Genomic DNA, 24,050 nt, shown 5'->3' on the forward strand with positions numbered 1-24,050 from the left:
ATGCTAACCTCCCCTGTTATTGTAATGGTGAGAGGGTTAGCATGTCTTGGGGGTATGATATAAAATGCTAACCTCCCCTGTTATTGTAACGGTGAGAGGTTAGCATGTTTTGGGGATATGCTAACCACCCCTGTTATTGTAATAGTGAGAGGTTAGCATGTCTTGGGGATATGTGTGCAACTGTAACTTTCTCACTCATTGTGATTCATTAAGGACTACTTAAATACACATAAGTGAATTTGTCCCAATACTTTTGGTCCCCTAAAATGGGTGGACTAGGTACAAAAAGTTCTGTACTTTCTAAACGGTTCACCCAATATGGATGAAAATACCCTCAAATGAATGTTGACAGTCTGCACTTTAACCTCACAGTCAATGTATAATTTCAAATTTCAAAGTGCTGGAGTACAGAGCCAAAACAACAACAAATGGGTCACTGTCCCAATACTGTTGGAGCTCAGAAATCACAGAAGGTCTTTCATTCTGGGTGTTTTGCCTCCCTCTTTAAGGTGCTACCTCAAACTGCATTAGGTCCTCCTTTCCAGCGGTTGGTTAATTGTATTCAAACAAGTAAAAACCCATGATGATGATGGTGGTGATAGCGATGAAGATGATGAGACTAGTCAGCTGTCTATTTCCCAGGGTGCTTCAGGATTCCAGTAGGAGGAAGGTCCAGCAGTCCTTCCCTGAAAAGGTCCATCTTCATTTAGATAGTATATTGTAATCCCTAACCTCTCTGAGAGTGCAAAAGTGGAATATCCTTGATCCTTGAGAGGTGGCTATGTTGCAGAGAGATTGTTCTATGTGTGTGTGTGTGTGTGGTAATTATCCCTATCTGCAGGCGCAGGAGTCCACAGTCATGTTTGGGTAGACTTTGAGCACCACGTTCTTGTCCTCGTCGAAGAAGAGGATGGAGAGGGAAGACATCTTGTCTGGGACACAGCAGGGCTCAGGGATACCAGACACCACCCCTACCGCTCTTACAATGCTCTGGATGGTGGCGTGGTTGCTAGGCTTCAGAGACTACAGGACAGAAGAGAAGGAGGACGTGAACCAAAACATTCAACTTATGACATCAAACATGACAGTTCTACGAAGGCTAAAGACGACATTCCATCAGACTGGAGTAACACAATGTTCCATCAGACTGGAGTAACACAATGTTCTATCAGACTGGAGTAACACAATGTTCTATCAGACTGGAGTAACACAATGTTCCATCAGACTGGAGTAACACAATGTTCTATCAGACTGGAGTAACACAATGTTCTATCAGACTGGAGTAGCTAACCAGACAATGTTCTATCAGACTGGAGTAACTAACCAGACAATGTTCTATCAGACTGGAGTAGCTTACCAGACAATGTTCTATCAGACTGGAGTAGCTAACCAGACAATGTTCCATCTGAACAGAGTAACACAATGTTCTATCAGACTGGAGTAACACAATGTTCTAACAGACTGGAGTAACTAACCAGACAATGTTCTATCAGACTGGAGTAGCTTACCAGACAATGTTCTATCAGACTGGAGTAACTAACCAGCCAATGTTCCATCTGAATGGAGTAACACAATGTTCTATCAGACTGGAGTAACACAATGTTCTATCAGACTGGAGTAACACAATGTTCTATCAGACTGGAGTAACACAATGTTCTATCAGACTGGAGTAACACAATGTTCATCAGACTGGAGTAACACAATGTTCTAACAGACTGGAGTAACTAACCAGACAATGTTCTATCAGACTGGAGTAGCTTACCAGACAATGTTCTATCAGACTGGAGAAACTAACCAGACAATGTTCTATCAGACTGGAGTAACACAATGTTCTATCAGACTGGAGTAACACAATGTTCTATCAGACTGGAGTAACACAATGTTCTATCAGACTGGAGCAACACAATGTTCTATCAGACTGGAGTAACTAACCAGACAATGTTCTATCAGACTGGAGTAACTAACCAGACAATGTTCTATCAGACTGGAGTAACACAATGTTCTATCAGACTGGAGTAACTAACTAGACAATGTTCTATCAGACTGGAGTAACACAATGTTCTATCAGACTGGAGTAACACAATGTTCTATCAGACTGGAGTAACTAACCAGACAATGTTCTATCAGACTGGAGTAACTAACCAGACAATGTCCTATCAGGCTGGAGTAACTTACCAGACAATGTTCTATCAGACTGGAGTAGCTAACCAGACAATGTTCCATCTGAATGGAGTAACACAATGTTCTATCAGACTGGAGTAACACAATGTTCTATCAGACTGGAGTAACACAATGTTCTATCAGACTTGAGTAACTAACCAGAAATGTTCTGTCAGACTGGAGTAACACAATGTTCTATCAGACTGGAGTAACTAACACAATGTTCTATCAGACTGGAGTAACTAACCAGACAATGTTCTATCAGACTGGAGTAACTAACCAGAAATGTTCTGTCAGACTGGAGTAACACAATGTTCTATCAGACTGGAGTAACTAACACAATGTTCTATCAGACTGGAGTAGCTTACCAGACAATGTTCTATCAGACTGGAGTAACTAACCAGAAATGTTCTGTCAGACTGGAGTAACACAATGTTCTATCAGACTGGAGTAGCTTACCAGACAATGTTCTATCAGACTGGAGTAGCTAACCAGACAATGTTCCATCTGAACAGAGTAACACAATGTTCTATCAGACTGGAGTAACACAATGTTCTAACAGACTGGAGTAACTAACCAGACAATGTTCTATCAGACTGGAGTAGCTTACCAGACAATGTTCTATCAGACTGGAGTAACTAACCAGACAATGTTCTATCAGACTGGAGTAACACAATGTTCTATCAGACTGGAGCAACACAATGTTCTATCAGACTGGAGTAACTAACCAGGCAATGTTCTATCAGACTGGAGTAACACAATGTTCTATCAGACTGGAGTAACACAATGTTCTATCAGACTGGAGTAACACAATGTTCTATCAGACTGGAGTAACACAACGTTCTATCAGACTGGAGTAACACAATGTTCTATCAGACTGGAGTAGCTTACCAGACAATGTTCTATCAGACTGGAGTAACTAACCAGACAATGTTCTATCAGACTGGAGTAACTAACCAGACAATGTTCTATCAGACTGGAGTAACACAATGTTCTATCAGACTTGAGTAACTAACCAGAAATGTTCTGTCAGACTGGAGTAACACAATGTTCTATCAGACTGGAGTAACTAACACAATGTTCTATCAGACTGGAGTAACTAACCAGACAATGTTCTATCAGACTGGAGTAACTAACCAGAAATGTTCTGTCAGACTGGAGTAACACAATGTTCTATCAGACTGGAGTAACTAACCAGACAATGTTCTATCAGACTGGAGTAGCTTACCAGACAATGTTCTATCAGACTGGAGTAGCTAACCAGACAATGTTCCATCTGAACAGAGTAACACAATGTTCTATCAGACTGGAGTAACACAATGTTCTAACAGACTGGAGTAACTAACCAGACAATGTTCTATCAGACTGGAGTAGCTTACCAGACAATGTTCTATCAGACTGGAGTAACTAACCAGACAATGTTCTATCAGACTGGAGTAACACAATGTTCTATCAGACTGGAGTAACACAATGTTCTATCCGACTGGAGTAACACAATGTTCTATCAGACTGGAGTAACTAACCAGGCAATGTTCTATCAGACTGGAGTAACACAATGTTCTATCAGACTGGAGTAACACAATGTTCTATCAGACTGGAGTAACACAATGTTCTATCAGACTGGAGTAACACAACGTTCTATCAGACTGGAGTAACACAATGTTCTATCAGACTGGAGTAGCTTACCAGACAATGTTCTATCAGACTGGAGTAACTAACCAGACAATGTTCTATCAGACTGGAGTAACTAACCAGACAATGTCCTATCAGGCTGGAGTAGCTAACCAGACAATGTTCCATCTGAATGGAGTAACACAATGTTCTATCAGACTGGAGTAACACAATGTTCTATCAGACTGGAGTAACACAATGTTCTATCAGACTGGAGTAACACAATGTTCTATCAGACTTGAGTAACTAACCAGAAATGTTTGTCAGACTGGAGTAACACAATGTTCTATCAGACTGGAGTAACTAACACAATGTTCTATCAGACTGGAGTAACTAACCAGACAATGTTCTATCAGACTGGAGTAACTAACCAGACAATGTTCTATCAGACTGGAGTAACACAATGTTCTATCAGACTGGAGTAACTAACACAATGTTCTATCAGACTGGAGTAACACAATGTTCTATCAGACTGGAGTAACTAACACAATGTTCTATCAGACTGGAGTAACACAATGTTCTATCAGACTGGAGTAACTAACACAATGTTCTATCAGACTGGAGTAACTAACCAGACAATGTTCTATCAGACTGGAGTAACTAACACAATGTTCTATCAGACTGGAGTAACTAACACAATGTTCTATCAGACTGGAGTAACTAACCAGACAATGTTCTATCAGACTGGAGTAACTAACACAATGTTCTATCAGACTGGAGTAACACAATGTTCTATCAGACTGGAGTAACTAACACAATGTTCTATCAGACTGGAGTAACACAATGTTCTATCAGACTGGAGTAACTAACACAATGTTCTATCAGACTGGAGTAACACAATGTTCTATCAGACTGGAGTAACTAACACAATGTTCTATCAGACTGGAGTAACTAACCAGACAATGTTCTATCAGACTGGAGTAACTAACCAGACAATGTTCTATCAAGACTGGAGTAACTAACCAGACAATGTTCTATCAGACTGGAGTAACACAATGTTCTATCAGACTGGAGTAACTAACCAGATGATGTTCTATCAGACTGGAGTAACACAATGTTCTATAAGACTGGAATAACTAACCAGACAATGTTCTATCAGACTGGAGTAACACAATGTTCTATCAGACTGGAGTAACTAACCAGATGATGTTCTATCAGACTGGAGTAACACAATGTTCTATAAGACTGGAATAACTAACCAGACAATGTTCTATCAGACTGGAGTAACTAACCAGACAATGTTCTATCAGACTGGAATAACTAACGAGATGATGTTCTATCAGACTGGAGTAACTAACCAGACAATGTTCTATCAGACTGGAGTAACTAACTAGACAATGTTCTATCAGACTGGAGTAACTAACCAGAAATGTTCTGTCAGACTGGAGTAACACAATGTTCTATCAGACTGGAGTAACTAACCAGAAATGTTCTGTCAGACTGGAGTAACACAATGTTCTATCAGACTGGAGTAACACAATGTTCTATTAGACTGGAGTAACTAACCAGACGATGTCTGAAAGAGCCAGCGTGATGTCACCATTCTTGACTCAGAACATCATGTGCACACAGTTGTGTTCATTGCTATCAGCACAGACTGCTAGTCATAATACACAACATTCCACATGCCCTGTTGTTCAATATCAAAAACCAATAAACTACATTACTCTCCAAATTGGGGTCACCAGAATTTCTTGACGTAAATTTGGGATCATGAGCAGAAAAATGTGGAAACCCAAGTGTTAAGATCATAATTGAGAAACAATGGTTGACAACAGCAGTTCTACATTCTGCCACACGGTGGTGCTGAAGGGCCACTGAAGTTGACAAACAGAGTCTGTGAGTAGCTGTTATATGAGCCTGCCAGGCCAGGCTCTGGAGAGCTTCGGTGTGCAGCACTTTGTTACACCTGATTCTGCTCATCAAGAACTTGGAACAAAAGCCTGCCGGAACAAAAGCCTGCTCAACCAGCAGCTCCCCAGGGTGAGGGTTGGGGACCCTGTCTAACCAAGCAGCAGAACCTGCAGCTCTCCAGGATGAGGGTTGGGGACCCTGTCTAACCAAGCAGCAGAACCTGCAGCTCTCCAGGATGAGGGTTGGGGACCCTGTCTAACCAAGCAGCAGAACCTGCAGCTCTCCAGGATGAGGGATGGGGACCCTGTCTAACCAAGCAGCAGAACCTGCAGCTCCCCAGGATGAGGGTTGGGGACCCTGTCTAACCAAGCAGCAGAACCTGCAGCTCTCCAGGATGAGGGATGGGGACCCTGTCTAACCAAGCAGCAGAACCTGCAGCTCCCCAGGATGAGGGTTGGGGACCCTGTCTAACCAAGCAGCAGAACCTGCAGCTCCCCAGGATGAGGGTTGGGGACCCTGTCTAACCAAGCAGCAGAACCTGCAGCTCCCCAGGATGAGGGTTGGGGACCCTGTCTAACCAAGCAGCAGAACCTGCAGCTCCCCAGGATGAGGGTTGGGGACCCTGTCTAACCAAGCAGCAGAACCTGCAGCTCCCCAGGATGAGGGTTGGGGACCCTGTCTAACCAAGCAGCAGAACCTGCAGCTCTCCAGGATGAGGGTTGGGGACCCTGTCTAACCAAGCAGCAGAACCTGCAGCTCCCCAGGATGAGGGTTGGGGACTCTGTCTAACCAAGCAGCAGAACCTGCAGCTCCCCAGGATGAGGGTTGGGGACCCTGTCTAACCAAGCAGCAGAACCTGCAGCTCCCCAGGATGAGGGTTGGGGACCCTGTCTAACCAAGCAGCAGAACCTGCAGCTCCCCAGGATGAGGGATGGGGACCCTGTCTAACCAAGCAGCAGAACCTGCAGCTCCCCAGGATGAGGGTTGGGGACCCTGTCTAACCAAGCAGCAGAACCTGCAGCTCCTCAGGATGAGGGTTGGGGACCCTGTCTAACCAAGCAGCAGAACCTGCAGCTCCCCAGGATGAGGGTTGGGGACCCTGTCTAACCAAGCAGCAGAACCTGCAGCTCCCCAGGATGAGGGTTGGGGACTCTGTCTAACCAAGCAGCAGAACCTGCAGCTCTCCAGGGTGAGGGTTGGGGACCCTGTCTAACCAAGCAGCAGAACCTGCAGCTCCCCAGGATAAGGGATGGGGACCCTGTCTAACCAAGCAGCAGAACCTGCAGCTCCCCAGGATGAGGGTTGGGGACCCTGTCTAACCAAGCAGCAGAACCTGCAGCTCCCCAGGATGAGGGTTGGGGACCCTGTCTAACCAAGCAGCAGAACCTGCAGCTCCCCAGGATGAGGGTTGGGGACCCTGTCTAACCAAGCAGCAGAACCTGCAGCTCCCCAGGATGAGGGTTGGGGACCCTGTCTAACCAAGCAGCAGAACCTGCAGCTCCCCAGGATGAGGGTTGGGGACCCTGTCTAACCAAGCAGCAGAACCTGCAGCTCCCCAGGATGAGGGTTGGGGACTCTGTCTAACCAAGCAGCAGAACCTGCAGCTCCCCAGGATGAGGGTTGGGGACCCTGTCTAACCAAGCAGCAGAACCTGCAGCTCCCCAGGATGAGGGTTGGGGACTCTGTCTAACCAAGCAGCAGAACCTGCAGCTCTCCAGGGTGAGGGTTGGGGACCCTGTCTAACCAAGCAGCAGAACCTGCAGCTCCCCAGGATGAGGGTTGGGGACTCTGTCTAACCAAGCAGCAGAACCTGCTCTCCCCAGGATGAGGGTTGGGGACTCTGTCTGGGAAACACATACTGGCACATTATATTATTAATTACATGAAGCATGAAGACATACCTTAGGCATGGGGAACTGGCATGACCCTGAGCAGTAGTAGGCATCAAAAGACTTGGGAGATATAATCCACTCGCTCCAGCCAATGTCTGCAAAGTCCACCTTCAGGTAGCGACGAGCACAGTTCCGTGGTTCGTTCCACTGCTTCTTACGAGACTTCTTTATCGTCTGCTCGTCAAACTGCAGCAGGGGCATCTTACCGCCGTGCCTCTGGCTCTTACCACGCGTCTTTTTCCTCGGCCGACGGACTGGCTTGTTCTCCAGCGGTTCGTAGGGGCTGGTCTCGTCCCAGCCCGTCGTCTCATACGGGTACTCCGGCCCCGGTAACTCGTTGTTCTGGAGCGGGAGGAGGACGCTAGCCGAGCGCCGGCGTCTGTGAGGAGGCGCCTGTTGTTGCGCGGCTGTGTTATTCCGAGCGTGCAGCCCCAGTCTATTGAAGCCAGAGGCGAAAGCCCCTTCTCCAGCTGTAGTCATCGTTTGATGCCTCTGTAGTGTCGACGCCACACTCTCGGGCTCAGAGATGGCCGAGTCGTTGGCGTAGACCAGGATGTAAGGAGAGCGGTCTGAGAGGAGCTTCTTCCAGGGCCTGGGTCCAGGCTGGGATGCCACGTCTATCCCGATCAGCAGCTCACGATGACGCTTGGCTTGGTTCACTACCCGGGTGACGTCCTTCCACTGCCAAGAGATGAAGTCCCTGTATAGTGTAGACACGTTGATCACAAAGTGGCCCAAAGCCCTGGTGTGGTTATCCACTGAGGAAAAGCTCCACACATCCATCTGGAGGTGGCTGTGTCTCCTGAGGCCATGGCGGAATGGTGAAGGGGCTCCACAGCTCTTGGGCCTGGTGGTGCTGTTGCAGCCCGGGTGCTGGGTGCTGTTCTGGTGGTCTCCTATGTAGTAGTGGAGCGTGGCCGACAGGATGGCCTCTGACTTGGTGAGAGACGTCAGGTTGAAGACCTGGAGCTGCTTGTTGTTGATGGTGCCTGGGAGAGTAATAGGACGAGGCAGTTAGTATAGAGCCCACAAATTCAAATCATTTATACCTCTGACACCAGGTGGGTGCCATTAATGACCAGGTAGAACAGAGAACCAGCAGTAGAAGGTTAAGATTTGAACACCCCTGGAATCGAGAGTATAGGTCAGAGAGGTCCACGTGTCCAATAGAATTACATGAATTATAGGGTCTATATGCATATCATTCAATTTAGTTTCAAACCTGGAGCAGAACAAAAAAAAATGTAATTAGAGGCTATTTAAGGCAGGTCTACAAACCCTATCATTCAAATGTTTCAAAACTTCAAATGGCATTTTCGAGGGAAATCTTGCAATAATAACCAATCACTAGTCATTTGGTTCCCAGTTAACACATGTTGGTTTGACAGAATGTTGTTGGAAAGTAATGTTTTTAATAACCAAAAGAGAACATGAAGGGAATGTTCTGTGTGGGTTTTCTGTAGGCTGCAGTGACGGCGGCATTGCCAACCTTATCCAACCCCCCTGCATTATCAACACATTCCAGTAGAAGGCACTGTTTTCTAATGTATGGGTGCTGAAACCTGACAGGTTCTACATGGCAATAGGGAGTTCTATCATATCAGTGGATATATCCCAGTGTGACAACTGCATAACGTCCTCTTGAACGTATAACATTTATATTTAGGAGTTACATAGGCCACACCAGCCCAGTTTACACCAGACATTCCATTGGAAAGTTGAATCAAGTTGAAAGAAAATACAGATGTAACACACACAGACACAAATAACCTGTCCTATCATTGGCTACTCACCCACAGACACAAATAACCTGTCCTATCATTGGCTACTCACCCATAAACACAAATAACCTGTCCTATCATTGGCTACTCACCCATAAATACAGACACAAATAACCTGTCCTATCATTGGCTACTCACCCATAAACACAAATAACCTGTCCTATCATTGGCTACTCACCCATAAACACAAATAACCTGTCCTATCATTGGCTACTCACCCATAAACACAAATAACCTGTCCTATCATTGGCTACTCACCCATAAACACAAATAACCTGTCCTATCATTGGCTACTCACCCATAAACACAAATGACCTGTCCTATCATTGGCTACTCACCCATAAACACAGACACAAATAACCTGTCCTATCATTGGCTACTCACCCATAAACACAGACACAAATAACCTGTCCTATCATTGGCTACTCACCCATAAACACAAATAACCTGTCCTATCATTGGCTACTCACCCATAAACACAGATGACCTGTCCTATCATTGGCTACTCACCCATAAACACAGACACAAATGACCTGTCCTATCATTGGCTACTCACCCATAAACACATACACAAATGACCTGTCCTGTCATTGGATACTCACCCATAAACAGACACAAATGACCTGTCCTATCATTGGCTACTCACCCATAAACACAGACACAAATGACCTGTCCTATCATTGGCTACTCACCCATAAACACAGACACAAATGACCTGTCCTATCATTGGCTACTCACCCATAAACACAGAAACAAATGACCTGTCCTATCATTGGATACTCACCCATAAACAGACACAAAGACCATGTCCTATCATTGGCTACTCACCCATAAATACAGACACAAAGGACCTATCCTATCATTGGCTACTCACCCATAAACACAGTCACAAAAATGTATAACAGGCTTGAAGGCTACTGTTAGTCCAAACCATTTCCCTAGGGTTAGGGTTAGGGTTAGGGCTAAACAACAGGTGAAACAGCTGTTCATTTCCCTAGGCTACTAAACAACAGGTGAAACAGCCGTTCATTTCCCTAGACTACTAAACAACAGGTGAAACAGCCGTTCATTTTCCAAGGCTACTAAACAACAGGTGAAACAGCCGTTCATTTCCCTAGGCTACTAAATAACCTGAGAAACAGCCGTTCATTTCCCTAGGCTACTAAACAACAGGTGAAACAGCCGTTCATTTCCCTAGGCTACTAAACAACAGGTGAAACAGCCGTTCATTTTCCAAGGCTACTAAACAACAGGTGAAACAGCCGTTCATTTTCCAAGGCTACTAAACAACAGGTGAAACAGCCGTTCATTTTCCAAGGCTACTAAACAACAGGTGAAACAGTAGTTCATTTTCCAAGGCTACTAAACAACCTGAGAAACAGCCGTTCTTTCCCCTAGGCTACTAAAGAACAGGTGAAACAGCCGTTCATTTCCCTAGGCTACTAAACAACCTGAGAAACAGCCGTTCATTTCCCTAGGCTACTAAACAACAGGTGAAACAGCCGTTCATTTCCCTAAACTACTAAACAACAGGTGAAACAGCCGTTCATTTCCCTAGACTACTAAACAACAGGTGAAACAGCCGTTCATTTTTCAAGGCTACTAAACAACAGGTGCAACAGCAGTTCATTTCCCTAGACTACTAAACAACAGGTGAAACAGCCGTTCATTTCCCTAGGCTACTAAACAACCTGAGAAACAGCCGTTCATTTCCCTAGGCTACTAAACAACAGGTGAAACAGCCGTTCATTTTCCAGGGCTACTAAACAACAGGTGAAACAGCCATTCATTTTCCAAGGCTACTAAACAACAGGTGAAACAGCCGTTCATTTTCTAAGGCTACTAAACAACAGGTGAAACAGCCGTTCATTTCCCTAGGCTACTAAACAACAGGTGAAACAGCCGTTCATTTCCCTAGACTACTAAACAACAGGTGAAACAGCCGTTCATTTCCCTAGGCTACTAAATATCCTGAGAAACAGCCGTTCATTTCCCTAGGCTACTAAACAACAGGTGAAACAGCCGTTCATTTCCCTAAACTACTAAACAACAGGTGAAACAGCCGTTCATTTCCCTAGACTACTAAACAACAGGTGAAACAGCCGTTCATTTTCCAAGGCTACTAAACAACAGGTGAAACAGCCGTTCATTTCCCTAGACTACTAAACAACAGGTGAAACAGCCGTTCATTTCCCTAGGCTACTAAACAACCTGAGAAACAGCCGTTCATTTCCCTAGGCTACTAAACAACAGGTGAAACAGCCGTTCATTTCCCTAGACGACTAAACAACAGGTGAAACAGCAGTTCATTTCCCTAGACTACTAAACAACAGGTGAAACAGCCGTTCATTTTCCAAGGCTACTAAACAACAGGTGAAACAGCCGTTCATTTTCCAAGGCTACTAAACAACAGGTGAAACAGCCGTTCATTTTCCAAGGCTACTAAACAACAGGTGAAACAGCAGTTCATTTCCCTAGACTACTAAACAACAGGTGAAACAGCCGTTCATTTTCCAAGGCTACTAAACAACAGGTGAAACAGCCGTTCATTTTCCAAGGCTACTAAACAACAGGTGAAACAGCCGTTCATTTCCGTAGACTACTAAACAACAGGTGAAACAGCCGTTCATTTCCCTAGGCTACTAAACAACAGGTGAAACAGCCGTTCATTTCCCTAGACTACTAAACAACAGGTGAAACAGCCGTTCATTTTCCAAGGCTACTAAACAACAGGTGAAACAGCCGTTCATTTCCCTAGACTACTAAACAACAGGTGAAACAGCCGTTCATTTTCCAAGGCTACTAAACAACAGGTGAAACAGCCGTTCATTTCCCTAGGCTACTAAACAACAGGTGAAACAGCCGTTCATTTTCCAAGGCTACTAAAAAACAGGTGAAACAGCCGTTCAATTCCCTAGACTACTAAACAACAGGTGAAACAGCCGTTCATTTCCCTAGACTACTAAACAACAGGTGAAACAGCCGTTCATTTCCCTAGGCTACTAAACAACCTGAGAAACAGCCGTTCATTTCCCTAGGCTACTAAAGAACAGGTGAAACAGCCGTTCATTTCCCTAGACTACTAAACAACAGGTGAAACAGCCGTTCATTTCCCTAGGCTACTAAACAACCTGAGAAACAGCCGTTCATTTCCCTAGGCTACTAAAGAACAGGTGAAACAGCCGTTCATTTCCCTAGGCTACTAAACAACAGGTGAAACAGCCGTTCATTTCCCTAGGCTACTAAACAACCTGAGAAACAGCCGTTCATTTCCCTAGACTACTAAACAACAGGTGAAACAGCCGTTCATTTCCCTAGGCTACTAAACAACCTGAGAAACAGCCGTTCATTTCCCTTGGCTACTAAACAACAGGTGAAACAGCCGTTCATTTCCCTAGGCTACTAAAGAACAGGTGAAACAGCCGTTCATTTCCCTAGGCTACTAAAGAACAGGTGAAACAGCCGTTCATTTCCCTAGACTACTAAACAACAGGTGAAACAGCCGTTCATTTCCCTAGGCTACTAAACAACCTGAGAAACAGCCGTTCATTTCCCTAGGCTACTAAACAACCTGAGAAACAGCCGTTCATTTCCCTAGGCTACTAAAGAACAGGTGAAACAGCCGTTCATTTCCCTAGGCTACTAAACAACAGGTGAAACAGCCGTTCATTTCCCTAGGCTACTAAACAACCTGAGAAACAGCCGTTCATTTCCCTAGGCTACTAAACAACAGGTGAAACAGCCGTTCATTTCCCTAGGCTACTAAACAACAGGTGAAACAGCCGTTCATTTCCCTAGGCTACTAAACAACAGGTGAAACAGCCGTTCATTTCCCTAGGCTACTAAACAACAGGTGAAACAGCCGTTCATTTCCCTAGGCTACTAAACAACCTGAGAAACAGCCGTTCATTTCCCTAGGCTACTAAACAACAGGTGAAACAGTCGTTCCGTTTGGGTAATGGGCTCAGTGGTCTGGGTTTGGATCAACAGGTGCTTTATATTCCCAACTATACAAACACCTTCCTAATATCGAGTTGCATAACAGCATCAATCCGTCAGGGCGTGGACTCTACAAGGTCTCTAAATCGTTCCACAGGGATGCTGGCCCATGTTGACTCCAATGCTTCCCACAGTTGTATCAAGTTGGCTGGACAAGTTGTCTTTTGGGTGGTGGACCATTCTTGATACACAAGGTTAACTGTTCAGCATGACAATCCCAGCAGCGTTGTAGTTCTTGACACAAACCGGTACCCCTGGCACCTACTACCATAACCTGTACAAAGGCACTTAAATATTTTGTCCTGCCCATTCACCCTCTGAATGGCACAAACACACAATCCATGTCTCAATTGTCTCAAGGCTTAAAAATCATTCTTTAACCCGTCTTCTCCCCTTCATCTACACTGATTGAAGTGGATTTAACAAGTGACATCAATAAGGGATCATAACTGTTACCTGGATTCACCTGGTCAATCTACTTCATGGAAAGAGCAGGTGTTCCTAATGTTTGTTCACTATATATATATATATATACACACACTATATACACACATTCACACAAAACCCACACACATTCACATACACTAGATACGCACAAACACACACTCATACCGACAACACACACACTATATACACACATTCACACAAAACCCACACACATTCACATACACTAGATACGCACAAACACACACTCATACTGACAACACACACACACACTTTCACACTAATAATTTCCTGTTGTTACTCTGTTCTTTATTTTACTCTTATTATTATCTATCCTGATGCCTAGTCACTTTACCCTGCCTTCATGTACATATCTACCTCAAATACCTTATTATTATCTATTCTGATGTCTAGTCACTTTACCCTGCCTTCATGTACATATCTATCTCAAATACCTTATAATGATCTATCCTGATGTCTAGTCACTTTACCCTGCCTTCATGTACATATCTACCTTAAATACCTTATAATTATCTATCCTGATGACTAGTCACTTTACCCTGCCTTCATGTACATATCTACCTCAAATACCTTATTATTATCTATCCTGATGTCTAGTCACTTTACCCTGCCTTCATGTACATATCTACCTTAAACACCTTATAATTATCTATCCTGATGCCTGGTCACTTTACCCTGCCTTCATGTAGATATCTACCTCATTGATCTGGTACTGGTACTCCCTGTATAGTTCCATCCCACAGGGCACAGACATCAATCAATTCAATGTCTAGTTTTGTTTTGCATTTGGTTGAGTTGTAAACGAACTTGAAATCAGCAAACAATTTCACTCTTGGATCTACGTAAAAAAAATATGAAATGCGCTAATGTTGATTACTTTTTGCAAATTAAATTAGTTCTCCGTGTTAGTTCAACGTCATCACATATATTTTGGTGGGGTTGAAATGACGTGGAAACAACATTGATTCAACCAATTTGGCTCACATGTTGGATTATTGTGTATTTTATTCCTCTTGTGCTCATATTTTTTTTAAATAACATTTATGTAACTCTACATAGTTGTGAAAGGCTTCTAAGCAAGAATATCATGGTTAATTCTACATTCGTTAAATTCGGCATGAGACAAATACATATTTAATTAGATTTACCCCAATGCGCTTTAAAGCTGCGGACAGTATTCCCATCCTTGAAAGGAAATCCTGCACGGTTATATTTGTCGTAAAGCATCTGCATGTGTTCCGTCATAGTATCCTGTAAAAGCAGGTCTTGCTCATTCTTCTCTGAGCGGTCTTTGTCCCCCAGGGGGGCACCTGAGTGCCCAGATTCACCTTTTCTTTTCAAACCAGTGAAATGATCTTTCAACATCGCGCAATATCCACCGAATAGATAGCTCCATCCGAGCAGCAGCAGTAACTGCGGACAGAGAGCCATGTTCCCAGTGAGAATAGTGGTGGACACGTTCAGTCAGAATAACTTGCTGGTCTTAGTCTCACACTCAGAGCGCGTGTCCCAGGTCCTCTTAAGAGTGAAAATAGGTGGCATCACCTTAAGATTCGACCAGTGTTAATTTGTTTAAAAATCACCTGAAAAACTCGACACCCACTAAAAGAAACAAAGAAGAGTTAATAGCCAACAAAACGGACAGTGCGCTGTGCTCCTGCAGCGCGCTCCACTCTGTCTGCCGTGCAGTTGAAAGTTATATCAAAGATGATCTCTCCCTCTCTCTCGGTTGAGTGAATAAGGACTCCCTCTTCCCAGTTCGAAGTAATAGCTAATAGTGTTGAAGAGGGCAGGAGCTCTTGGTTTTGTTCAGATCTGGGCAGATCTCTCCATCGACAGCCAATCATCCCTGTTCTCAGCTTTCATTGAAGGTGAAGGATGTTGTGCTTGGTAATATATATGGCTACTGGGACCAGCTGGGTATTACTACTGGGACCAGCTGGGTATTACTACTGGGACCAGATGGGTATTACTACTGGGACCAGCTGGGTATTACTACTGGGACCAGCTGGGTATTACTACTGGGACCAGCTGGGTATTACTACAGGGACCAGCTGGGTATTACTACCGGGACCAGCTGGGTATTACTACAGGGACCAGCTGGGTATTACTACAGGGACCAGCTGGGTATTACTACAGGGACCAGATGGGTATTACTACAGGGACCAGCTGGGTATTACTACCGGGACCAGCTGGTTATTACTACTGGGACCAGCTGGTTGATGTTGTGCTTGTTAATATATATGGCTACTGGGACCAGCTGGGTATTACTACAGGGACCAGCTGGGTATTACTACAGGGACCAGCTGGGTATTACTACAGGGACCAGCTGGGTATTACTACAGGGACCAGCTGGGTATTACTACCGGGACCAGCTGGTTATTACTACTGGGACCAGCTGGTTGATGTTGTGCTTGTTAATATATATGGCTACTGGGACCAGCTGGGTATTACTACAGGGACCAGCTGGGTATTACTACAGGGACCAGCTGGGTATTACTACAGGGACCAGCTGGGTATTACTACAGGGACCAGCTGGGTATTACTACAGGGACCAGCTGGGTATTACTACCGGGACCAGCTGGTTATTACTACTGGGACCAGCTGGTTGATGTTGTGCTTGTTAATATATATGGCTACTGGGACCAGCTGGGTATTACTACTGGGACCAGCTGGGTATTACTACAGGGACCAGATGGGTATTACTACTGGGACCAGCTGGTTATTACTACTGGGACCAGCTGGTTGATGTTGTGCTTGTTAATATATATGGCTAGTGGGACCAGCTGGGTATTACTACAGGGACCAGCTGGGTATTACTACAGGGACCAGCTGGGTATTACTACAGGGACCAGCTGGGTATTACTACTGGGACCAGCTGGGTATTACTACAGGGACCAGCTGGGTATTACTACTGGGACCAGCTGGGTATTACTACTGGGACCAGCTGGTTGATGTTGTGCTTGTTAATATATATGGCTAGTGGGGAGGGGGAGAGAGAGATGCTCAGGACAGATCGTTATGGTTACCTATGTCCTCTTGTTTCTATAATATAGTTAGTCAAATGGTAAATTAACATTTTCCTTTTTTCATGAGAAATTTAATTATTTATCTAAATTCTCAAAAACCATACTTCAATTTGTCTTAGAATATTTATTAAAGTAATACATTGTTCTTCTAATAAAGTCATTTGATTAACAGTAACCTAAGTTATTGTGTTGTTGAAAACAGATGCTCGTCACGTCTCCAACCAACGGCCCCTGGTAGTTGTGATACAGAGTGAGTCATCATGTCATCTCAACTGTCAACGTGTGAAACCTACTTCTGCAAAGCGCTGTATGTCTGGGCCGCGCGGTGCTGAATGAAATGGCTTATTGTCGGGTATTAAAGGCTTTCTCCCCTATTTAGGCCAGTTCAATAGAGCTAAGCACACGTATCCTGTATATCACAGTGCGATCCGGATGCTGCAGCTCGTCCCTACACCCCAGATCCATGTACGGGTATTAGATAGGGCTTCCCACCCTGCCCCTCTACCCATCCTCCTGTGAAGTCACTGCGGTCTTGTTCTGGGTCACTCGGGAGGAAATTATTATTTCCCCATCCGTCCGTCCCATGATGGACATATCTCTCTCTCTCTCTCTGTTAGGATACCTATGATCTCCATTCCAGAGGAATATTATCTCTCTCTCTGTTAGGGTACATATGATCTCCATTCCAGAGGAATATTATCTCACTCTCTGTTAGGATACATATGATCTCCATTCCAGAGGAATATTATCTCTCTCTCTGTTAGGGGACATATGATCTCCATTCCAGAGGAATATTATCTCTCTCTCTGTTAGGGTACATATGATCTCCATTCCAGAGGAATATTATCTCTCTCTCTGTTAGGATACCTATGATCTCCATTCCAGAGGAATATTATCTCACTCTCTGTTAGGGTACATATGATCTCCATTCCAGAGGAATATTATCTCTCTCTCTGTTAGGATACATATGATCTCCATTCCAGAGGAATATTATATATCTCTCTGTTAGGGTACATATGATCTCCATTCCAGAGGAATATTATCTCTCTCTCTGTTAGGATACATATGATCTCCATTCCAGAGGAATATTATCTCTCTCTCTGTTAGGGGACATATGATCTCCATTCCAGAGGAATATTATCTCTCTCTCTGTTAGGATACATATGATCTCCATTCCAGAGGAATATTATCTCTCTCTCTGTTAGGGGACATATGATCTCCATTCCAGATTAGAGAAATTCCACGTAATATTGTAAAGGACCTATAGCCCAGTATTGATACTTGTTGTCATGGACCTATAGCCCAGTATTGATACTTGTTGTCATGGACCTATAGCCCAGTATTGATACTTGTTGTCATGGACCTATAGCCCAGTATTGATACTTGTTGTCATGGACCTATAGCCCAGTATTGATACTTGTTGTCATGGACCTATAGCCCAGTATTGATACTTGTTGTCATGGACCTATAGCCCAGTATTTATACTTGTTGTCATGGACCTATAGCCCAGTATTGATACTTGTTGTCATGGACCTATAGCCCAGTATTGATACTTGTTGTCATGGACCTATAGCCCAGTATTGATACTTGTTGTCATGGACCTATAGCCCAGTATTGATACTTGTTGTCATGGACCTATAGCCCAGTATTGATACTTGTTGTCATGGACCTATAACCCAGTATTGATACTTGTTGTCATGGACCTATAACCCAGTATTGATACTTGTTGTCATGGACCTATAACCCAGTATGGTTAAGTTGTCAACTAACGTAAATCCTATGTGAAATTTACAAACAATGTCATTGGATTCAAGTTAAAGGTTGGGTGAAAATAAGACGAAATGTAATTACCTTAATGACTTTTTGCAAATCCAGTTATTTTTCCACATTGAGTCAACGTCATCACATATATTTTGGGGGGTATTTTTTTATTTTTAATTTAACCTTTATTTAACCAGGTAGGCTAGTTGAGAACAAGTTCTCATTTGCAACTGCGACCTGGCCAAGATAAAGCATAGCAGTGTGAGCAGACAACAAAGAGTTACACATGGAGTAAACAATTAACAAGTCAATAACACAGTAGAAAACAAAGGGGGAGTCTATATACAATGTGTGCAAAAGGCATGAGGAGGTAGGCGAATAATTACAATTTTGCAGATTAACACTGGAGTGATGAATGATCAGATGGTCATGTACAGGTAGAGATATTGGTGTGCAAAAGAGCAGAAAAGTAAATAAATAAAAACAGTATGGGGATGAGATAGGTGAAGAAGTGTGGGCTATTTACCAATAGACTATGTACAGCAGCAGCGATCGGTTAGCTGCTCAGATAGCTGATGTTTGAAGTTGGTGAGGGAGATAAAAGTCTCCAACTTCAGCGATTTTTGCAATTCGTTCCAGTCACAGGCAGCAGAGTACTGGAACGAAAGGCGGCCAAATGAGGTGTTGGCTTTAGGGATGATCAGTGAGATACACCTGCTGGAGCGCGTGCTACGGATGGGTGTTGCCATCGTGACCAGTGAGCTGAGATAAGGCGGAGCTTTACCTAGCATGGACTTGTAGATGACCTGGACGAATATGTAGCGAGGGCCAGCCGACTAGAGCATACAAGTCGCAGTGGTGGGTGGTATAAGGTGCTTTAGTGACGAAACGGATGGCACTGTGATAAACTGCATCCAGTTTGCTGAGTAGAGTGTTGGAAGCCATTTTGTAGATGACGTCGCCGAAGTCGAGGATCGGTAGGATAGTCAGTTTTACTAGGGTAAGCTTGGCGGCGTGAGTGAAGGAGGCTTTGTTGCGGAATAGAAAGCCGACTCTTGATTTGATTTTCGATTGGAGATGTTTGATATGAGTCTGGAAGGAGAGTTTGCAGTCTAGCCAAACACCTAGGTACTTATAGACGTCCACATATTCTAGGTCGGAACCATCCAGGGTGGTGATGCTAGTCGGGCATGCGGGTGCAGGCAGCGACCGGTTGAAAAGCATGCATTTGGTTTTACTAGCGTTTAAGAGCAGTTGAAGTATAAACAACGTGACTAAAATGAATTAAAATAAAATAAACTGTTCTAGACACAAAGGTAAATTATATAAAGAATGATGGTAAAACGTTTTGGAGAACCTTAAATTACATTTTGGGCAAAAAGGCAAACTCAGCTCCATCATTCATTGAATCAGATGTCTCATTCATCACAAAACCCACTGATATTGCCAACTATTTTAATATTTTTTTTATTGGCAAGATTAGCAAACTTAGGGATGACATGCCAGCAACAAACGCTGACACTACACATCCAAGTACAACTGATCAAATTCTGAAAGACAAGCATTGTCATTTTTCATTCCGTAAAGTGAGTGTGGATGAGGTGAACAAATAATTGTTGTCTATCAACAATGACAAGCCACCGGGGTCTGACAACTTGGATGGAAAATGACTAAGGATAATAGCAGATGATATTGCCACTCCTATTTACCTACTATAAAGTGTCTGCCCTCAGGCCTGGAGGGAAGCATAAGTCATTCTGCTACCTAAGAATAGTAAAGCCCCCTTCACTGGCTCAAATAGCTGACCAATCATCCTGTTACCAACCCTTAAACTTAAAAAAATGGTGTTTGACCAGATACACTGCTATTTTACAGCAAACAAATTAAACAGACTTTCAGCACGCTTATAGGGAAGGACATTCAACAAGCACAGCACTTACACAAATGACTGATGATTGGCTGAGAGAAATGTATCATAAAAAAATTGTGGGAGCTGTTTTGTTAGACTTCAGTGCGGCTTTTGACATTATCGATCATAGTCTGTTGCTAGAAAAACGTATGTGTTATGGCTTTACACTCTGCTATATTGTGGATAAAAAGTTACTGGTCTAACAGAACACAGAGGGAGTTCTTTAATGGAAGCCTCTCCAACAAAATCCAGGTAGAATCAGGAATTCCCCAGAGCAGCTGTCTAGGCCCATTACTTTTTTCAATCTTTACCAATGACAAGCCTTTGAGTAAAGCCAGTGTGTCTATGTATGCGAATGACTCAACACTATACAAATGAACTACTACAGCGAGTGAAATCACTGCAACACTTAACAAAGAGCTGCAGTTAGTTTCAGAATGGATGGCTAGGAATAAGTTGGTCCTAGATATAAAAAAATAAAATAAAAGCAAATATATTTGGGACAAATCATTCACTAAATCTTAAACCTCAACTAAATCTTTGAGTAAATAATGTGGAAATGTAGCAAGTTGCGGTGACTAAACTGCTTGGAGTAACCCTGGATGGAGTAACCCTGGATGGAGTAACCCTGGATTGTAAACTGTCATGGTCAAAACATATTGATACAACAGTAGCTAAGATGGGGAGAGGTCTGGCCATAATAAAGCGCTGTTCTACCTTCTTAACAGCACTATCAACAAGGCAGGTCCTACAGGCCCTAGTTTCTACCCTCTTAACAACACGGCAGGTCCTACAGGCCCTAGTTTCTACCTTCTTAACAACACTATCAACAAGGCAGGTCCTACAGGCCCTAGTTTCTACCCTCTTAACAACACGGCAGGTCCTACAGGCCCTAGTTTCTACCCTCTTAACAACACGGCAGGTCCTACAGGCCCTAGTTTCTACCCTCTTAACAACACGGCAGGTCCTACAGGCCCTAGTTTCTACCTTCTTAACAACATTATCAACAAGGCAGGTCCTACAGGCCCTAGTTTCTACCTTCTTAACAACACTATCACCAAGGCAGGTCCTACAGGTCCTAGTTGTCGCAACTGGACTACTGTTCAGTCGTGTGGTCAGGTGCCACAAAGAGGGACCTCTGAAAATTACAATTGGCTCAGAACAGGGCAGCACGGCTGGCCCTTGGATGTACACTGAGAGCTAATATTAATAATATGCATGTCAATCCTTCCTGGCTCAAAGTGGAGGAGAGATTGACTTCATCACTACTTACATTTATGAGAGGTATTGACATGTTGAATGCACCAAGCTGTCTGTCTAAACTACTGGCACACAGCTCAGACACCCATACATACCCCACAAGACATGTCACCAGAGGTCTCTTCCCAGTCCCCAAATCCAGAACAGACTATGGGAGGCAGACCATGCTGCCTTGGCAGGAACTAATGGGGATCCATAATAAACCCCAGGAAGAGTAGCTGCTGCCTTGACAGGAACTAATGGGGATCCATAATAAACCCCAGGAAGAGTAGCTGCTGCCTTGTCAGGAAATAATGGGGATCCATAATAAACCCCAGGAAGAGTAGCTGCTGCCTTGTCAGGAAATAATGGGGATCCATAATAAATGCCAGGAAGAGTAGCTGCTGCCAAGTTTAAAATATCCCCCAGGTCTAAAACAGAGCAGAAAGCTTCTCCAACCCATCATGGAGGTTGTAGACTTCCTTCCCATTATAGAAGTTGTAGACTTCCTACCCATTATGGAGGTTGTAGACTTCCTTCCCATTATAGAAGTTGTAGACTTCCTACCCATTATGGAGGTTGTAGACTTCCTTCCCATTATAGAAGTTGTAGACTTCCTACCCATTATAGAAGTTGTAGACTTCCTACCCATTATAGAAGTTGTAGACTTCCTACTCATTATTGAGGTTGTAGACGTCCTACCCATTATGGAGGTTGTAGACTGCCTACTCATTATGGAGGTTGTAGACTTCCTACTCATTATGGAGGTTGTAGACTTCGTACCCATTATGGAGGTTGTAGACTTCCTACCCATTATAGAAGTTGTAGACTTCCTACCCATTATGGAGGTTGTAGACTTCCTACCCATTATGGAGGTTGTAGACTTCCTACTCATTATGGAGGTTGTAGACTTCCTACCCATTATGGAGGTTGTAGACTTCTTACCCATTATAGAAGTTGTAGACTTCCTACCCATTATAGAAGTTGTAGACATCTCCAACTAGAATGTCTTCTCTGACCTAAATTCACCACTTCATTTGGTGACATCTAGTAGCAGCAGGTTTCTGGTTGAAACACAGAAGGGAAACAGCTATTTATAATCAGGCATTTAATTCTGACTTTATTGTTACAATCATTACTATTTTACTATAGCCTCGTGAACTGTTTGAGTGAGTTTCAACCAGCTGTTCTGGGGCTTTCAGTGAAACTAATCACATAAAAACCAGTATGTATCCCAAATGTACCCTATTCCCTACGTAGGGCCCAGGGGTCTCTGGTCAAAAGTTGTGCACTATGTATGGAATAGGGTGCCATTTGGGATCTCTCCTCCCTCCTCTCCTCTCCTCTCCTCTCCTCTCCTCTCCTCTCCTCTCCTCTCCTCTCCTCTCCTCTCCTCTCCTCTCCTCTCCTCTCCTCTCCTCTCCTCTCCTCTCCTCTCCTCCAATCCCTTCCCCTGCCTTCCTCGCCTCTCCCCTCAACCCCCCCTTCTCTCCTCCTCTCCTCTCCTCTCCTCTCCTCTCCTCTCCTCTCCTCTCCTCTCCTCTCCTCTCCTCTCCTCTCCTCTCCTCTCTTCTCCTCTCCTCTCCTCTCCTCCAATCCCTTCCCCTGCCTTCCTCTCCTCTCCCCTCCCCTCATCTCCCCTCCTCTCCTCTCCCCTCCCCTCATCTCCCCTTCTCTCCTCCCTCCCCTCCTCTCCTCTTGTCTCCCCTCCCCTCCGGGTAGTTTCATCACAGCATCCCACCACATGATAAAACAGAGGCTTGTAAAGCTAAACAGTTCTAAATGTGTCTGCAACTCTCCTCATTCACCCCCCCCCCCCCTCCCCCCTCCCCTAAGCCAATCAGCCACCCAGTCCGTCACCCATCCACCCACACAGCCAGTCAGCGAGGTTATGATTAGATTAAGAAATGTATGGACACACACACACACGTTTGTTTTACTATCCTTGTTGGGACCAATTGATTCCGATTTAAATTCCTATTTTCTCCGTCACCTGTTACACGTTTCCGGCGGCCCCTGAAACCTAAACCTGACCTCTACGTCTACAACAGCCTTTTCCCTTGTGGGGACCGGAGAAATGTCCCCACTTGTCTGAGTTTTCCTTGTCTCTCTCTGTTCGCCTCTCTCTCTCTCTCCCTCTCTCTGTTCCCCTCTCTCTCTCTCTCTCTCCCTCTCTCTGTTCCCCTCTCTCTCCCTCTCTCTGTTCCCCTCTCTCTCTCTCTCCCTCTCTCTGTTCCCCTCTCTCTCTCTCTCTCTCTCTCTCTCTGTTCCCCCCTCTCTCTCTCCCTCT

At 44.3% G+C, this 24,050-nt stretch overlaps 1 protein-coding gene across 1 annotated transcript; it reads right to left on the reverse strand.

Moving 5' to 3' along the window:
* Positions 1-102: 102 nt before the first annotated feature.
* On the reverse strand, positions 103-15,596 carry LOC109885493 (bone morphogenetic protein 3). The gene is made up of 3 exons (XM_020477338.2): positions 14,971-15,596; positions 7,587-8,566; positions 103-1,023 (listed from the first exon to the last, which is right to left on the reverse strand). The coding sequence occupies exons 1-3, from the start codon at positions 15,251-15,253 to the stop codon at positions 832-834; spliced, it is 1,455 nt and encodes a 484-aa protein (XP_020332927.1). The 5' UTR covers positions 15,254-15,596; the 3' UTR covers positions 103-831.
* Between the last annotated feature and the right edge of the window lie 8,454 nt (positions 15,597-24,050).

The sequence above is a fragment of the Oncorhynchus kisutch genome, linkage group LG3 (genome assembly GCF_002021735.2).
Source record: "Oncorhynchus kisutch isolate 150728-3 linkage group LG3, Okis_V2, whole genome shotgun sequence".
Lineage (NCBI taxonomy): Eukaryota > Metazoa > Chordata > Actinopteri > Salmoniformes > Salmonidae > Oncorhynchus > Oncorhynchus kisutch.

Coding starts and splice junctions, on each gene's coding strand:
- LOC109885493 (XM_020477338.2), bottom strand. CDS start 15,253: ATGGCTCTCTGTCCGCAGTTACTGCTGCTGCTCGGATGGAGCTATCTA. Junction 8,567..14,970: donor CAGCTTTAAAGCGCATTGGG/GTAAATCTAATT, acceptor TTACTCTCCCAG/GCACCATCAACAACAAGCAG. Junction 1,024..7,586: donor GCCAGTTCCCCATGCCTAAG/GTATGTCTTCAT, acceptor TCTGTCCTGTAG/TCTCTGAAGCCTAGCAACCA.